At 37.7% G+C, this 17,956-nt stretch overlaps 1 protein-coding gene across 1 annotated transcript in view; it reads right to left on the reverse strand.

Moving 5' to 3' along the window:
* Positions 1–17,956, reverse strand: part of MSRB3 (methionine sulfoxide reductase B3) — a 200,866-nt gene that overhangs the window by 148,569 nt on the left and 34,341 nt on the right. Inside the window, exon 2 of the mRNA XM_036760234.1 lies at positions 14,616–14,742. Within this exon, the coding sequence (XP_036616129.1) occupies positions 14,616–14,691 (76 nt within the window). The 5' untranslated portion in view covers positions 14,692–14,742. The remainder of the gene's footprint in view (positions 1–14,615; positions 14,743–17,956) is intronic.

Here is a 17,956-nt window from a genome sequence, read left to right on the forward strand (position 1 = left end):
GCTTGTGAAACTTCTGACCAAGCTAGAGTTGCCTGTTTTTAATTTTTTTTTTTTACTATGGGTCTTCAGTAGAACATCATAGAATGTACAGAAGGGAAAAAAATTAAAAACAGACAGCCTCATTTCCATTCTACATTTCACATACAATCAAAAAGACTCACAAACAATAGCTCTCTCTCCCATACCTCCTGGCCCTGGGGAGCCATGGACTGCAAAGGGGGGTTGACATGTAACCACCCACAAAAAGGAAGTCAAGGAGCCATCCCACAGACTAGCATGCAGAGCTTTATTTAAACTTCAAAATAAATATAGTGTATTGGAGATGAAAAAGAGATCTGTATTATCTACAAATTCAAATTCACATACTTCCAAAATTATATCATCATATAAACCAGGTTTTAAATCTAAACTGACAAAATACTAAAAGCAGAGAACAAGTAGAGACAATACAAACTGGGTTGGTTATTTGGTTCTTGTCCTTTCTCCTCGAACAGGACCAAAATGGCAGCACTATGCTGGGGCCAAGGTACAGTGTATCGGACTATGGCTGATCAAACCAACACAAGCTTGGAAGGATCTACCACAGATCAGGCACATGAAAGTTGGCAATGGAGATGGATCTAAATGTGCACATCTCACACTTCAAAAATACAAACTAAAATTAGGTCAATGCAATCATGATATTTGGGGTACATAGACTTTAAGAACTTCTTTTTTCTCCTAGATAGTCAAGGATGGATAAAGCATGATTCTCTGACTTACCTAGTTTTTAAGCAAATTTGAAAACCTTTTATTTTACCCAGTGCTGTGTTGATCTGGCCTAGTTCTCAGCTTAGCTATTACTCTTTTGGGCACTCAATGACAAAACTAAACTAAAAAAGCTGCAGATAAAGTCATTCTCCTTGATTGCTACCTTGAAAATCCTCCATTTTACATTCCTTTACCAGGTCCTTTGACTTCCAAAATCCAAAATCACCCTATCGATATTTCATTGAATAACAGAATTCTAGAACAAAAAGGGTCTTTAGAGACCATCTCTTCCAATACTCCTTTTTTTTTTTAATGTGCAAACTGAGACTTAGGAAATGGTAAATGGCTTGTCCAAGGTCGGGCAGTGAGTTGGAGGTTTTCACCCCACTGCTGTCAAGTCCCCTTTCCCTTCAATCTTGCTTCTCTACTTCCATTCACCTCTCTGTCTCTATCCCAATTGTGAACTCTCTTATTATGTCCTTCCAATGACTTTTTCAAGAGACATTTTTTTCTAAGAAATCTAATCAACCTTGAAAAACTGACAGACTCTCTCTCTTCTCTTTCACCATAAACTAAAGTGAAGATGCAAGGACTTATCTGTACACAGTTTTTCTTAGCAGAATGTAAATTCCTTGAGAACAGAGATATTAAAATGTGTTGTGCTTTGTATGCAGATGAAGGTCTATTTATTTACTTATTCATTATTATTTATTTATAACAGGTAGGACATGAGCTGATCATTTTCTAGTAGTGGTAAAGAATTATCATTGATGTAGTTATACTTTCTTGCCCAGTTTACCCTATGACCAAAGGCATATTCTTCTAGACAGATGATTGGGGGGCCACATAGCATATTGAAACTAACCTAGGGATTGAGTTAACATTGACACACCAACAAACCAAATGAAACCACCATTGACTTTATCTTCCTAGCACCAACTGAATATTAATCAATATAAAATATGATACTAATAGAATATTTTTTTTAAATATTAGGCATTTAGTGCTAAATGTATTCAATCCATGGTCAAGTATTATTGATTCTACTATACATCTCTCACAAAAGGCCCATTCTTTCCACTCATGCGACTACCTCTCCAGTGAAGCTTCTGATCCCCTTTAGTCTGGACTACTGAAAGAATTTCCTAATTGTTCTCCCTGGCTCAAGTAACTTTCTACTCTAACCCTTTTGCCACACAACTGCCAAAGTAATACTGCTAAAGACTAAGTCTGACCTTGGTATTCTTCTCCTCACTCAATAAACTCCAGTGGTTTTCAATTACCTCTAGGATCAAATCAAATACAAACTGCTTTTTTTGGGCACTTAATGCCCTTCACAATCTGGCTCCAACCTACCTTGCCAGGCTTATTTCCCTTTTTTTTAGTCCCCTTCATTGTTTCTAATACTCCATCTTCTGACTCCATGACTTTGTCCAGGCCATCCCTCATGCTTCCTTACATGCACATCTCCTTAAATCTACCTCTTAGAATTCCTAGCTCAAATATCATCTCCTGCATGAAATCTTTGCTGAGCTAATCAACCTTCCCAACCAAATTAACTCATATGTAGTTTGTATAACATATGTTGTTATTCATCATTCATTTTCAAAGAGGACCAATGTCATCAGGACTTGAGTGTAAATAGGATTTAAGTGATGCAGAGTTGCACAAAGTCATCAGCCTCACTCTCTCTTCCAGAGTCACTGAAGTCCAAGGCAAAAAAGAATTGGACACAACTGAAAAATAACATGAATATATAATCCATATATGCATACATCTACACACTTTTTTTCTATACTTATATGCGTACATGGTATTTCCTCAAGGAGCATGTAAGCTCCTTGAGGGCTGGGATTATTTCATGTTTGTCTTTGTATGCAATAACTTGCACAGTGCCTGACACGTGGTAAAGGAATTAGTAAATGCTGACAGACTGACTAGAAGATTGAGCTATGTGGGTAAATTCACTTAATAGCTGCATGATGCCAGAATCTTGTTAACTGGGTGTCATCCTCAACAGCTCTCTTAAACCCACCACCCCCTACCACCCTCAATATTTAATCTGTTGCCAAGAATTATCCCTTTTGCTTTCACACCATCCCTTGAATACACCCCCTTCTCTCTGCTGGCACACCCTTCACCCTGAAGCAAGCCCTCATTACCTCTCACCTGGATTACTACGATAGTCTTCTGCCTTGGCTCCCTGCTTCAAGTCTCTCCCTCTCCAAGCCACCCTCCATGGACTCAGCTACCAAAATGATATTCCTAAAATACAAGGTTTAGCCAAGTTGCCACCACACCCACTCCTCCTCAATAAGCTCAATAAGTTCCCCCATTAGCTCCAGAATAAAACATAAGATCCTCTGGTTGGCTTTCAAAGCTTCTCACGACCTTGCTTGCCCCTTCTTATCTTCCCGATCTACTTCTGTTTTACTCCCTTCTGTGTAGTCTAGGATCTATGACATTGGCCTCCTGACATATGTGCTTGTCCTTCACTTCTGAAGAGGACCATGGCATCAGGGAAATGATAACATGACTTGCAGTTGACTTTGATTTGAGTGAGGGAGGGCTGTGCAAGATCACCAGCCTCACTTTCTCCTCCAGAGCCATCTGGGTCCAGTGGCCTGATGATATTCATCAGGATGACTGGAGATGACCCAGGATACCTGAAAGGGCCTCCTGACATGGACCTTCCTCAGGTCCAATACTCTATCTCTTGATTCCATGGCTTTTCCTTGGCTGCTTCCCATACAGCCAATGCCCTCCCACTTTGTCTCTGCTTCTTGTCTTCTTTCAAGACTCAGCTCAAAGATCACCTTCTTCAAAAGGCCTTTCCTGGTCCTTTCCCACTCTTGGTGCCTTGCCTCTGAAATCACTTTCTATCTACTCTGTGTGTCTACTGTACACGCACATTTTTTATACATTATCCCCTTCATTAGAATGTGACCTTCTAGAGGTCAGGGAATATGTTTTTGCCTTTCTTTGTACCCCCACCACTTAGCACAATACCTGGCACATATTAAGCACCTAATATGCGTTTGTCAACTGACTGAGTGACCTGGACTAAGACCCAACTCTGCTACTAACTACTAGCTATGGGACATTAGGCAAATCACTCCTCTGTGGATCTGAATCCCATTTGTAAAATGACTAAGTTTGGGGGCTGCCTTGGGAGGTAGTAGGTTGCCCTCACTGAAGGATTCCAAGGAGAGACTTTTATTGTCATCATCATTTTTCAGTCACACCTGACTCTTCATGACCCCATTTGAGGTTTTCTTGGCAAAGATACTGGAGCCTTCTCCAGCTCATTTTACAGATGAGGAAACTGAGGCACACAGAGGTTAAGTGACTTGCCCAGGGTCACACAGCTAGTAAGGGTCTGAGGCCGGATTTGAATTCATGTGTTCCTGACTCCAGGCCTGCCACTCTACCCACTGTGCCACCTACCCACCCCTCAAGCAGAGACTAAGTAACTACTTGTCCAGTATGCTGCTGAAGATTCCTTTTCAATTATAAGTTGGCTTACATAGCCCCTAAAGTATTTTTCAGCTCTAAAATTCCGTGATTCTTTGACTCGATGAATTATTTCAAGGAATTCCTTCTATTTCTAACAATCTGTGGATCCATCATGGAGCATTTGGGTTGACAAATATAAATTACAGTATAATTCTGATAAGATAAATCCACTCTCCTTTACTGTACTTAGCTCTCTGCATGGCTCATACTAGTCAGATAACTGAAAAATCTCCACTGCGCTGTTAGGTAACGTTTAAGTTCTCTGTGACTATGAAAAACATATTATCTCTCTTGCATAAAATTTATAAGGACCATAAGAATGCCTTCTGTCCCTTTTAAGAAGATATCATCACTATTACTTTTGTTTATTTTAAAGGCCACCACTAATAATAATTGGATTATGAAAAAATGTGCTTTTGTCCTTTTGCAACCCAAATAAGCTAGTACTCAGTGTTTGGGAGACTGTCTGAAAAGAGAATAAATGAGAAGGTCCGTGTGTGAATTTCAATCTTCATCATTTAAGCCTCTTGTGAAGCAATTTAAAAAAAACCCAATACCTTTACTGTAGCTTCATAATTTCAGGGTCAAACTTTGTCATAAGAAAAAGATGTTCATAACGATGAAAACTATGAGTGTAAGTTATGAAATATACTAATATTCCACCTAAAAGATACGGAAGATTTTGATCTTAAAGAAAAGGTCTATTTACGTTTTTTAAATACAAAATACAAAAATTAAGAGAACAACAATTGTACAATGGAAAAACACTTGATTTGAAAATAGAAGACCTCAATTTGAATCCCGGCTCTGTCTCTTACTGGCTGTGTTCTCCTGGGTAACTGGCAACCACTTTGTGACTCAGTTATCTCATCTCTCAAATGGGGAAAATAATAATATGGATAATGAAGACTTCATAAGATTTTTTCTGGAGATTAAGTGAGGAAATATACATGAAGTACATTTGTAAATTGTAAATGCTACATAAGATATACAGGTGGTGCAGTGGATAGAGTGCTGGGCCTGGAGTCAGGAAGACCCAAGTTCAAATCCAGCCTAACACACTTAGTAGCTGTGTGAACCTGGGTAAGGCAATTAACCGTGTCTGCCTCAGTTTCCTCCTCATCAAATGAGCTGGAGAAGAAAATGGCAAGCCATTTCAGTATCTTTGCCAAGAAAACCCCAAATGGGGTCACAAAGAGTCAGACACGATTGAAATGACTGAATAACACCAAACCTTAGGAATATAATAAAAATTTGGTCTTTAATTTTTACTAATTAAAAGTGCATTAGGGAGAGACTGTCAGGAAATATATGTCTTGAGTTTGTCTGCATGAAAGAATTATGAAGACTGGAAAAGGCCTGATTTATAACGGAAAATCCAGTAGGTATGTAACCCTAATGACATTACTGAGTGCCTTTTTTTTTTTCACTTTTCATTAACAAATCTTGCCAAGAAACATCTATTAGGTTACACATATTATTAGCAAGATGTTTCTGGCATTTTGTTCTGGAAAATGTAACACATACTTTATCCAGTCATAGACAAATTCATAAGTAATTGATATATGCTTCAGATACATGATACATCAAAAACAAAATCTTGCCATCAGATTATCTAACATTGTACAATTATCTCAGATTTTTCAAACTCATATCTGGAGTGTTACTTTTCATATTCTTTACTAATTGAATACTGAATTTTCTTTCACAAAAAGTATAATTTGTTTTCCATTCATGCATATTTCATTTGTACTGCTACAGATGTTACTATATAATTTAGAAGTATTAATGTGTATTATACATTATAAAGAATTTATGCTATTTACCATAAAATGTATACCATATGCCCAACACCCTGCTCATACAGATGTATTATAGAGTACCAATTTAGCCTTAAAAAGAAGACTGTCCATGAATAATATTTTTAAATAATCCTACTAATTATACACTGAACAATTTCTCGATATTAATTTAAACTTTGTTATAGTATTTATTGATCTATTAGAATACTTTATTCAACAAGTACTTAGACTTGAATTTTACAGGTCCTCAGCATCATGGCTCTCATTAACCAACATTTCACAAGTACTTGGTTTTCTAAAACATTTCTTTATTATGCAAAATATGTGTGATGTAAGCAGCACTGTCAACATTTAAAGTGCCAGATGAATAACTTTTCAAGAACCCATAGTAACTAAAAACACAGCAAAATAAAATGTGAAACTTTCTTTAAACCATGGGTAGTCTGCCACAGAAAATAAATCTGCAAAGAAAATTCTGTAAATTGTGGCTATTTTGAGGGTTTTTTTTAAATTTTTCTTTTTACCCAGACCTTCAGTGTCGTGGGCATTAAGAGTCATCAGTAATGCCCCCAACCCTTACCAGCAACTTCTAGTCTTAAAGAGCTACTTGCAGGCACTGAGAGGTTTCAAATGCCTTGCCTTGAGTCACACCCAGCCAGTATGTGTGAGGTGGGGGACTTGAACCCAGTTCTTAATGAACTCTGAGGTTAGCTCCGTATATGATACACCGTCCCATCCCTCTAATTTGGTATATAATTTAATTTACGGGAATCCAATTTCAGATCACATAGAAGAGTAATTTTTGTAGTATATTCAAGAGTATAAAGGTTTTGGAATCACAGTAGGAAATGGAAACTGGTTTTGGATGCTACCAATATCGTTGGATTATAATAAAAGCAGAAAATTATGTAGTTTTTAAATTCTAATGGCTTCGAATGAGTTATTTTTAATATACTTTTGACTAAGTCCCCACAACACTGTATCTATGTGTTACTGTATTCTGTAATTGGGATCACAGTATTACATAGCTAATAAAAGAACATAAGACTAGCACCATCTACTGGAAATTCTGGGTACTGCCCAACAGGCTAAATCAAATGGTTGATGATATCAAAAGAGAAGAAATGTTTGTGTCTATTCAGAAAATAATATTTCAGGGAAGGGGGAGAATCTCCTGAAAGATTCTTTCATTACAATACAATTAAAAATGTTTAACAGAAGTATAGGGAAGCAGCACCATGCCAAGAATGAATATTAGATTTGAAGTCAAAGAATCTAGGTAGGAATCCTGGCTCTCTTGGTTAGGTGCATGACTCCCAGCAGCCAGTTTTTCTCTCTGACCACAGTTTTCCCAGGTATAAAATGACAGGGTTAATTAAAATAGATGATATCTAAGGTCCCTTCTGGCTCAAGCTTTTATGATCCCAAAATGAGATGATGACCTCCTAAAAAATCAGCTGGAGGAGAGCTACTAATGATGCCAACCAGATTATTTCTCATTTTAGTTTTTTGTCACAAATTTGGTGAATACCTTCTATAAGTCAATTTTCCTTGACACCATTTTTCCCTATAAGTAGGTGAATAGTAAATATCAGTAAACTGGAGAACTATGTAATGGTTTATTAATGACCCACTGCCATCTTAAGACCCTTATACCATGATAAATTGTATTTTCAAAGTGTTTTTCAACTAACTGTGTGCCTTGGAAATAGATGCCCTTGTTACAAATGGGGAAAATGAGGCATAAATATTTTATGGGGAAAAAAGCATACCACAGAGCAAGAATTAAAATTCAATGGTTCCATAGCTCTCGTGGTAAATGCAGACTGCTGCATTCCAAACCTGACAGAAGGAACTCAATGGGAGTAGAAGATACAGTAAAATGACTGTGAATAACACATGACTCTTCATACTAAATTGGTGTAACTGAATAGTGATGGTCCTAACCAAAGTATAATGCAGACACTGGTGATATCATTATTCTGTAACAACTTTATACTTAAAAAAAATTTTTCTACTAATGGTAAATAAAAATATTCTGACATGATCTGAAATAGGACAGCAGTATACAGAATATGTATTTTAAATGGTTTTTTTTTCACATAAAGGATTCCCAAATCCCTTTATACAATTAATAAAAGTGATACTTAATTCAGCTGCCACCATCCTCTTTAAATATGAAACCAAGTGAGTAGTAATTTAACAATAGCGATACTATAGATTATTAACAAAAAGAGATCTTGAGAACCTGAGACTCAAGACCTCTAATTTTTGTATTGGAATATTATCACATATAGGACAGCTAGGTGGTGCAGTGGCTAGAGTCCCGGACCTAGAATCAGCAAGACTCATCTCCCTGAGTTCAAATCTGGCCTTAGATGCTTCCTAGCTGTGTGACCCTGGGCAAGTCAATTAACCTTGTTTGCCTCAGTTTTTCCTCATCTGTAAAATGAGCTGGAGAAGGAAACAGCAAACCACTCCAGCATCTTTGCCAAGAAAACCCCAAAGGGAAGGTCACAACGAGTCAGACACAACTAAAATGATAAAACAAAAATTACTACTACTGGCACTGACTTAAGAGTCGATCATACCTGAAACTAGTATGCTGTGAATGTATTTTTTCCTAGGGGATTCTCGTGCAAGGACAGTATTCTTAGTTCCTTTGAGTCCTCATTCCTAGTCTGTCCTTTTGGTTTCCTATAGCTGCAGCAATTCCTAGGTTAAGATTCTGCCTCGAGGAGTTGTGTGGCAGTAACATGACAATCACAGAAAGTTCTGTTGATACCTTGGCTTATCTGATATAAAAAAAAATTCAATATGGTTGGGCAGCTAGGTGGCACAGTGGATAGATCACCAGGACAGGAGGCAGGAAGACCTGAGTTCAAATTTGGTCTCAAACACTTACTAGCTGTGTGACCCTGGGCAAGTCATTCAGTTTCTGTTTGCCTCAGTTTCCTTACTGAAAAAATGAGGTTTTCAGCACCTTCCTCCTAGGATTGTTATTTTAAAGTGCTTTGTAAACCTTAAAGCGCATATTATTGTGCCCTTCTAATCCTAAAATTTTACAAAAGGATGCTGTAGACCACTACTAAATTGGTTAACAAAACTCATCGGGTGTGTAATTGCTCAGATACCACGTCGGGTTCAACAGGGACGCTGGGGATGCCGAATTATTAAGAGGCAACATAAGATAGCAGGGTGAAGTTGAAAGGGCACCACAATTGGAGCTGGAAGATTTGGAGGTTCTAATCCCAGCTCCGCCTCTTAAAGGAAGGAATGAGGTATTTCTTCATGAGAAAGCACTGTGCCAAGTGCCAGGGACACAAATAGATGAGTGACCCTGGGCAAGGCATCTGACGTCTCTGAGTCTCTATTTCTTTATCTGTAAAGCAGAATGAAATTTAAAATTCCTTTCCTAAACCTATAAATCTCCCAATCTAGTTCATTATCCAATGATGAACTAAGACCAGCTTCAACCACCTCCATGCAGAATTGTCTAAGGATGTGCCAAGCAAACAAGAGTTGGTCTGGGGTACCAATTGTCTGCATCTGCAATTCACTTGTTTTGGGGAAAGGATGAGTCCTCCCCAGGAATTAGGGAGCTGGACCTCCATGGAGTCCTGCCACTCCAACTAAGGATCTGTGCCATACAGCATCAAATTGACAGTTTGACCTGTATCATTACCACGTTGATCCGTGGCAAAAAAACACTCCTTTCCAGAGTGAGTCAATGACCACAGAAACATTAGAAGCATCTCTTTTAGAGCCATCTGGTGTTGATTTTTTGTCTATACCTCCTGAGGACTCACCAAGTCCACAAAGCAAAGGAAGCAATAATTCTTCTCTGGCCACTACAACTCCTTAAGTGGAGTCACCTGGTATTTCTACATGCATTAGTCTAACATGGAGATGGTCTCACAAAAAGAGTTCTACCTCTTTCTTGGTGGAAAGATTATGTTGGCTAAGAGGAGGAGGGCTGTAGTGAATATATGCCAGAGGGCATATCTGTGTAGCTACAAGGAAATGTTCATGGTGTGGTGTTTTTTTTTCTCAAGTTGCTATTAATATCTTGCCTTTAATTGCATATAATGATGGGGGGAACCCCAAAATCATTTTATAACAATAAATGGACTGCAAACATAAAGATCTGGTCATCCTTTGCCTGACATAGGACATTAAGTGTGACTTGTATAGAGATTTTTGCTGCAATGAATTTTAGTCAGAGGGAGGTCTGCCTGGTACAGCAAAATTAAAGGGATGCCTTCCCTTTGCATAGAAAAAATAAGAAGCAATGTGGCACAGTAGAAAAAAGTAAATGGACTTGCCATTAAAAGGCATGAATTCAAATCTTACCTCTGTTACCTTGGAAACCATGGACAAATCCCTATGACTTAGTTTCTCATCTGCAAAATGAAGGGGCTGGACTAGCTGAGCCTGAAGGACCTTTCTAGCTCTAAATCTATGATACTGTGAATAATCAGCAGCTCTTTTTTCTTAATCCTCTTATTTTTAACTTTTCATATGAAATTACTTCCACATATCATTGTGATGACATGTTGACTAACACTGTTTAAAATGATAGGAAAACTAGCACAATGTTTTGCCAAAATATTATGTGTGGATACTAGAATAAGAAGAAGAAACATTTTATGGTACTTGATGAACAGAGATTCTTTGGTTAAGGAATTCAGCATGGAATACTGTCCTGGTGGCTTTATTTTATCATATTAAAAAAAAAACTCTACGAGGAGGATGGCTATACTTTTCTAGCTCACCCACCATGACTGAGCTGCCTTCCTCACTTAGAACATCCCTCTACCATACCTTCCATTGGTGAATTCCTTCCATGGGATTGGGGGATGGGCCCAAGATACACATGTTTTATTCCCTCTTGGCTGAGCTGGGAACCTCTTCTCCCCCCACCACCTTTTTCGGCTTCTTTTTATACATGACTTCTACTGTTAGAATTGAAGCTCTTGTGAGCAGAGATCGTCTTTGTGCTTGTCGTGGTATCTCTAGCACTTAGTATCATATCTGGCACATATTAAGCATTTAATAGAGGCTTGCTGTCTGGAAAGCTCTGAATAAAAAAGATGCAGTCAGCTACTCTGGACATTCACCGGAATTTGCTAATTAGAGCAAAAATTAGGTGCCACTTTAGACAGAAAAAGGAAGCACACATTTACAGTAGATGGAGCCCCAGACCTACAAACAGCAAGACTTACCTTCATAAATTCAAACCTAGCCTCAGACACTTACTAGCTGTGTGACCCTGGGCAAGTCACTTAACCTTGTTTGCCTCAGTTTCCTCATCGATAAAATGAGCTGGAAAAAGAAACGGTAGAAAGAAACTCCAGTATCTTTGCCAAGAAAACCCCAAATGGGGTTACAAAAAGCAGGACACAATTAAAATTGAACAACAACAACAACAAAGTAAAAAAATGGGGGTCCCATCAGAAGGATGTGTGCTCTTTAAGGGCAGAAACTGTTTTACTTTGGTTGTTAAATGCCCAGCACCTAGTACAACAACATTCATTACATTATTTTGGTGCCCTCAATAGTAAATACATCTGTATAGAGAATGGTTTGGGGATTTCAGTTTGTCAATTTTGACTAAAGCTATGACTTTCATCAGCATAGAGAGATGCCAGAGAGGAAATTCCTCTGGCAATGCGGATCAACATCTTTTCTGCAATTTATAGTCATGGAGGGTTGTCTGGGTGACTGAGAGGCTGAGTAACTTAAGATCACAAAACCAGTTTGAGGTGCAACTTGAAACCAGGCCTTCCAGACTCCAAGGCCAGCTCTTTATTCACTACACCATAGTGCCAGATAGATAGATGGATAGATTTTTGTGTGTTTGCATATACACACAACAACCCATACATATAGATGTGCACACTATGTATGTATGTGTGTATGTATGTATGTATATGTATGTTGTTCAGTTGTTTCAGTTATGTCTGACCTTCATGACCCCATTTGGGGTTTTTTTGGCAAAGATACTGGAGTGGTTTGCCATTTCCTTTTCCAGCTCATTTTACAGATGAGGAAACTGAGGCAAACAGGATTAAGTGACTTGCCCAGGGTCACAAAGCTAGTAGTAAGTGTCTGAGGCCAGATATGAACTCAGGGAGATGAGTCTTCCTGACTCTAGGCTCAGCACTCTATCCACTATGCCATCTAGCTGCCATGTAGGTATATGCATACATATACGTATGTGTCTGTGTCTGGGTGTGCACATGTACATGTATATGTTTATTTATATATTAACGAAACTGTGCTACACATATTCCAAAATGTCTGGTTTGGCTACACATCTCACTATGTGCATATGTGTGTGTACATATACAACACATATGTATACATGCACATATACACATACACATGATAGATACAGGGATATATGTGTGTATACATATACATACACATACATATACATATACATATATACACACATACATAGACATAGACATAGACATAGACATAGACATAGACATAGACATAGACATAGACATAGACATAGACATAGACATACACACATAATGAAGAGTATCGCCAAACTGGACATTTTGGAATGTATGCAGCACAACTTTGCTCATCTTAATCATTATTACTGTTATTATCATGTAACATACATAATAGAATTAATAATCACTAACAATAACAACTCAATTATAGACTTAAAATAACTGCTTAAGAAATATTTGTTGAATTGAGATTAACTGAATTGCTCAATTTTTATGAGTTTGCAATATGAATGAATGGAAAATTAAAAGGTTTCACCCACACAATTGCAATGATTGTCTCTGCAATATAACATATTCAATTCCTGAGAATTATATATACAAAATGAAAGGCAATACATCTAATTGTTAAAAAAAAAACCACCTAAAGTCTTGGTTGTGACACTGCAAATACAATGCAGCATCATTTTTCCTCAAGGCTGAGAGGTTCACAGTTAGAGGCCATCTAGTCCAATCCATGCCCAAACAGGAATTCCCATTATAACAGCCTCAGTAAGTGTTCATTAGAATCTCTTCAAAGATTTCCAGTAATGGGAATTTGCTACGCTTGCTAGGCAGCCAATTCTACTTTGAAACAGCAGTCTCAGCCTAACGTAGGAGCCAAAAAGTATAAAATAATAACAGCTATGGCCAAAAACATAGCAATGACTCACAAGTGTCAAACTTAATCACAATAAAAATAAACTAAATAAATTACAAAAAATAAAAGTTGAAAATGCCAATTCCTGAATTATTTTCATATCAATTTAAATTAAGTGCTGTTTTTTGTCTGTTTTAGTCATTTAAATGTGAAAATTTTTCACTCTCCAGTTGTCATATTCTAATCATCAGTGCTGATTAATTTATTGATTGATAGAATAGAATAGAACTGAGTACCTGCATTCTATATAACCCTGGAATTACTGCGGCAGTGAGAGCTGGGAGTAGAGGTGGAGTGAAGGGGCAAGGGGATCTCATGGTCACACCTAAACAGGGTCAGTTTTACAATCGAATGTAAACCAAGATTGCTACAGGTTAAACATTATTACTGAGCATAAAGTAACATAGAGCAGAGGTGGCTAACACAAGAGAAATTGTATCTATTTTGAGGTTGCCTTTAAAGCAATAGAACATAGTGGCAGGCAAATAAAAAATGTATAAATGCTAATGATGATAACATTTGCCATGCAAATTTAATGCAGTCAATTAAAATGACTTCTAAAATAAAATTTAAATGATGGTCTTTTGATTTGCTACTATAGATAGACCCATAATAAATTTTTTAGCTTTTGCTCGTTTTACAATTTTGAAAGCCAACTGAGATTTGAGGTCAGAGAACATAAGCCCTTTACCTCTCTGGATCTCAGTTTTCTCACCTGTAAAATTAGGGAGCTAGATGAGATGATTGCTATTGTCTTTTAAACATATGAGCCAGTGGATCTATGCATCATAAATCTCAGAGTAAATAAAATGTGGCGACCTTGGTTTGGGTCCTAAGCAATGTATTCACCCTACAGATTTTGTTGTTATTAAAGAGCATTTTTTCCCTTTTAACTGATATAAAAATGGATCTCTTTATATTAGAAGTAACATTTTTAAATTATTCAGTTAGTTATAAAAAGCAACAAAAATGACTATAGATTCCTAGGGAAATGGACAACATTTTTATTGGCTATCATTTGGAAAGCAGGAATGATTCTGGGAATTTTTTTTAAATCAAGACTGTCAGGAATTTAATGGTACTAATTTTCCACATATTAAAGAACATGCGGATACTATGAAATATTAACAATATATTCTGGGCAAGGAAACTGGACCATGTTTCTGAGGCTTTGTAAAAAAAAAAAAAACCAAAATGGTGAGAATGTTGCTGAAAACCCAGCAGTGATTTAGAACCCATTTCTACCTTCAAAAGGAGCACCTGACTAAAGGAAAATTTAAACTGAGCAAAACATAGCAAAGTATCATTTCCTGCAGCACAAACACCCACTCCTACCAGGTCCCTCAATACGCAGGACAAAACAAACAGCACACATTCAACCTGAGGGAAGCCCACAGGCTCGCTGGGCCACTGGCTGGCTCTTTGTCACCAGATGCAGCAGGTTGAATGCAGACATCACTGTGCTATCTTCACCAACAAAACGAGAGGCAAAGAACAGGGGCAAGAGCTGAGTAGAAAAAAAAAAGATGAAAACAAATTGAAGCATCACATATGTTAGACATTCTATTAATGCATCTGATGAGCGTGGAGGCTTTGTTGGGAACTAAAGACATAGGTCTAAGGAGTTCAAATGCCAGGTTTTTGGATGGACTGAACCTGCCCTTCATTTATCACTATGATGGCCTTTTGTGTTGCAGTCTAGGTGCTTTCTTTAGAAATAAACCTGCTATGCTAAAAAGAGAATAATCATGCCACCATACTTGGTGACTACCATTTGCATGAGCTTGGGTAGGGGAAAATGAAGGAAGGCAGGAATAAAGAACAACTTTAAAAAAAGTCTATCACAGAATAAAATCTTGGAGAGGGAGCATATTTATAAAAGCTCTTTTACTTTACCTAAAAAAAAATTGCAAATCCTTTGGCTAGAGGGACATATTCTAGAATACAGATTCTAGATAAGCAGTACTCAAAGTGTGGTCCATGGACCTCCTCAGTCCTTTCAAGAGGTCCACGAGCTCAAAAATATCTTCATAATAATGGTAAGACATTTTAAACCCTAACATGGTAAGTATTGATGAAACCTACAGAAACAAAAGCTCTTTGGGAGGTCCTTAATAACTTTTAAGAGTGAAAAGGTGAAAAGGGGTCATGTGACCAAAAGTCTGGGGACTGCTGGTCTAGACTCAAGCCATCACTTAACACTGGAAGGACAAGCCATGACAACTAATGCAAAATAAATAAGTAAATGTGTGTGTATGTGTGCGTGTGTGTGAGTACACACACATATAATTTTACTTTGAAATAAAAATTTCATCCTACTATTCCATTTTCTTTGCCTTATGAATGAAAAAAAACCATATTATGTAAATTGAGGCAGCATAGTCCTTCGAGGTATTCTTAAAGAAAACAGGGGAGGGGTAGAAGGGCAAATTCAATTCAAACATTTATTACGTGTAGCCTACATTGTATTTAGTAAATGTGCTAGAAGTTAAGGAGACATAAATTAAAAAGGACAAAGACCCTTCCCACAGGAAACCTGCAATCTAATTAAGGGGAGCAACACAGCATAAAATTAAAAATGATAGGTGATGACTATGATAAAAGAAGAGATTCAGGCAAAGCAATCCAAGAAAATTTGAGGAAGGAGCCATCACTTCTAGCTAGGAAGATCCCAGAAGGCTTTCCAAAGGAGGTAGTGCCTACCCTGGGCTTTGAAAGAAGAACAGCGTTTTAATAGGTAGAGGAATGTAGTGGGGATTGCTTTTCAAAAGGACAATCCATGCATGAAAGCAGTGAGACCAGAATGAAATCCTGGTGAACAGGTAATGTAGTTTGGCTGGAACATAGAGTGTATAAAGGGGAGTCGCATGAAATGAGGCTGGAAGGCGTGTGACACTATCCTTGCTGTTCTTCATACATTGTCGCCTGACTCCCAGCCTTTGCAATGGCTGTCCCCTCTGCCTGGAGTGCACACCCTCCTTGCCTCTGCCTCTAGCTTTCCCTGGCTCCCTTCAAAACTCAGCTCAAATCCCACCTTCTACAAGAAGCCTTTTCTGGGTCCCTTCCCCACTCCCCACCCCACACCCCAATTACCATTGCTAGTGCCTTCCCTCCGTATATTAACTGTCATCTATGCAGTCTACAAGGTGTCCCAAAAGTCTCAGGGCAGTTTTAAGTTTACATAGATAAATAGATGGATCGATGGAGAGATAGATGATTGATAGATAGAAAGACAGATAGATATGTGTGTGTGTCTGTGTATGTATATGTGCATATTTGTGTATATGTATGTGCATATATGCATGTACATACACACATGTATATGTATATAATGGCTATATGTGTATACATAAATATGTGTGTGTATGTGTAGTTAGATGATGCAATGGTTACAGCGTTGGGCCTAGAGTTAGGAAGACCTGAGTTCAAATCCAGCTTCAGACACTTGCTAGCTGTGTGACCCTGGGCAACTCACTTAACTCTACTTGCCTCAGTTTCCTCATCTGTAAAATGAGCTGGAGAAGGACATGGCTAAGCACTTTAGTATCTTTGCCAAGAAAACCCCAAATGGGGTCACAAAGAGTCCAACGAGTCTGCAAATGAATCAACAGCAATGATGACATTTACATATTTTCTTTCCCATCAGAATGTAATTTCCTTGAGAACAAAGATTACGTTTTTGCCCTTCTTTGTATCCCAGAGGCTTAGCACAACGGCTAGAACAGAGTAAGTAAATATTAACTTAAAAGTTTTATAAAATCATTAATAAATACTCATTGTTTAACTGACTGACCAAGTAAAAGGCAGTTGGCACTAGATTGTACAATGCCTTCAAAAGTTCTAGGGATATAGAGAAAGGCAAAAACCAGTCCCTGCCCTTAAGGACTTTATATTCTAATGAAGGAGATAAGACAAAATAAATAACGTGTCTAGTAAATGACTAGATACATATAAGATATATAAAGAGAGACTAGATGGAAGGTTGTCTAAGGGATGTAGTGGTCTAACTCTGTTTTAGCAAAGCACTTAACCTAGCTTCTCATGACATTCTTATGGCAAAAATAAAAAGATTCAGTAGATTTGGAAATAGGTAAATGATGCCAGCCTAGGAAGATTTTTTGTTAAGTAAATGTATATCTAGCCTCAGTTTTGCTCTTGATTTGAGCCGCCATGTTGCAGTCTGTATTTGGAGTCTGGGGCTCTTGATTCCATACCTGATTCTATCTATGTGACCCCAGACAATCAGTTTTTCCCCTATAAAATAAGAGTCCTTCCCAGCTCTAAGTCTATGATTCTATAGTATTATCAAATAACATTCTTAGTTTAATATAATTAATGGATGAGAAGCTAGAAAGTAGGTTTTTTTTCTTTTTGGTCTGAAAACAAACCAGGCAACCAAACATCAGGATGTGGACATTAATAACCTTTAGAAAAGGGAGGACAGTTTCCTCTTGACATACTTTTTTTAATGCAAAATATTTCAAAAGCTTGGGGCCCATCGCTAACTACAAATATCAAAGTAAAACACTGTCAGATCCTCCAAGGTCAGAGGTGAAATCAGCATTAGAAATGGTTCTAGATACCAAACCTCTAGCAATTCCTCGATTGCCTTAAAATTAGTGAGTCTTGCTCATTTCCCGAACCAAAAAAGAAAAAAAAGAGTCTGCCCCTGGTCTCCTCTGACCTCCTTTAAGAACAAACACATAATATACAGTAATACA

This window comes from Trichosurus vulpecula, chromosome 5 (genome assembly GCF_011100635.1).
Source record: "Trichosurus vulpecula isolate mTriVul1 chromosome 5, mTriVul1.pri, whole genome shotgun sequence".
Classification (NCBI taxonomy): domain Eukaryota; kingdom Metazoa; phylum Chordata; class Mammalia; order Diprotodontia; family Phalangeridae; genus Trichosurus; species Trichosurus vulpecula.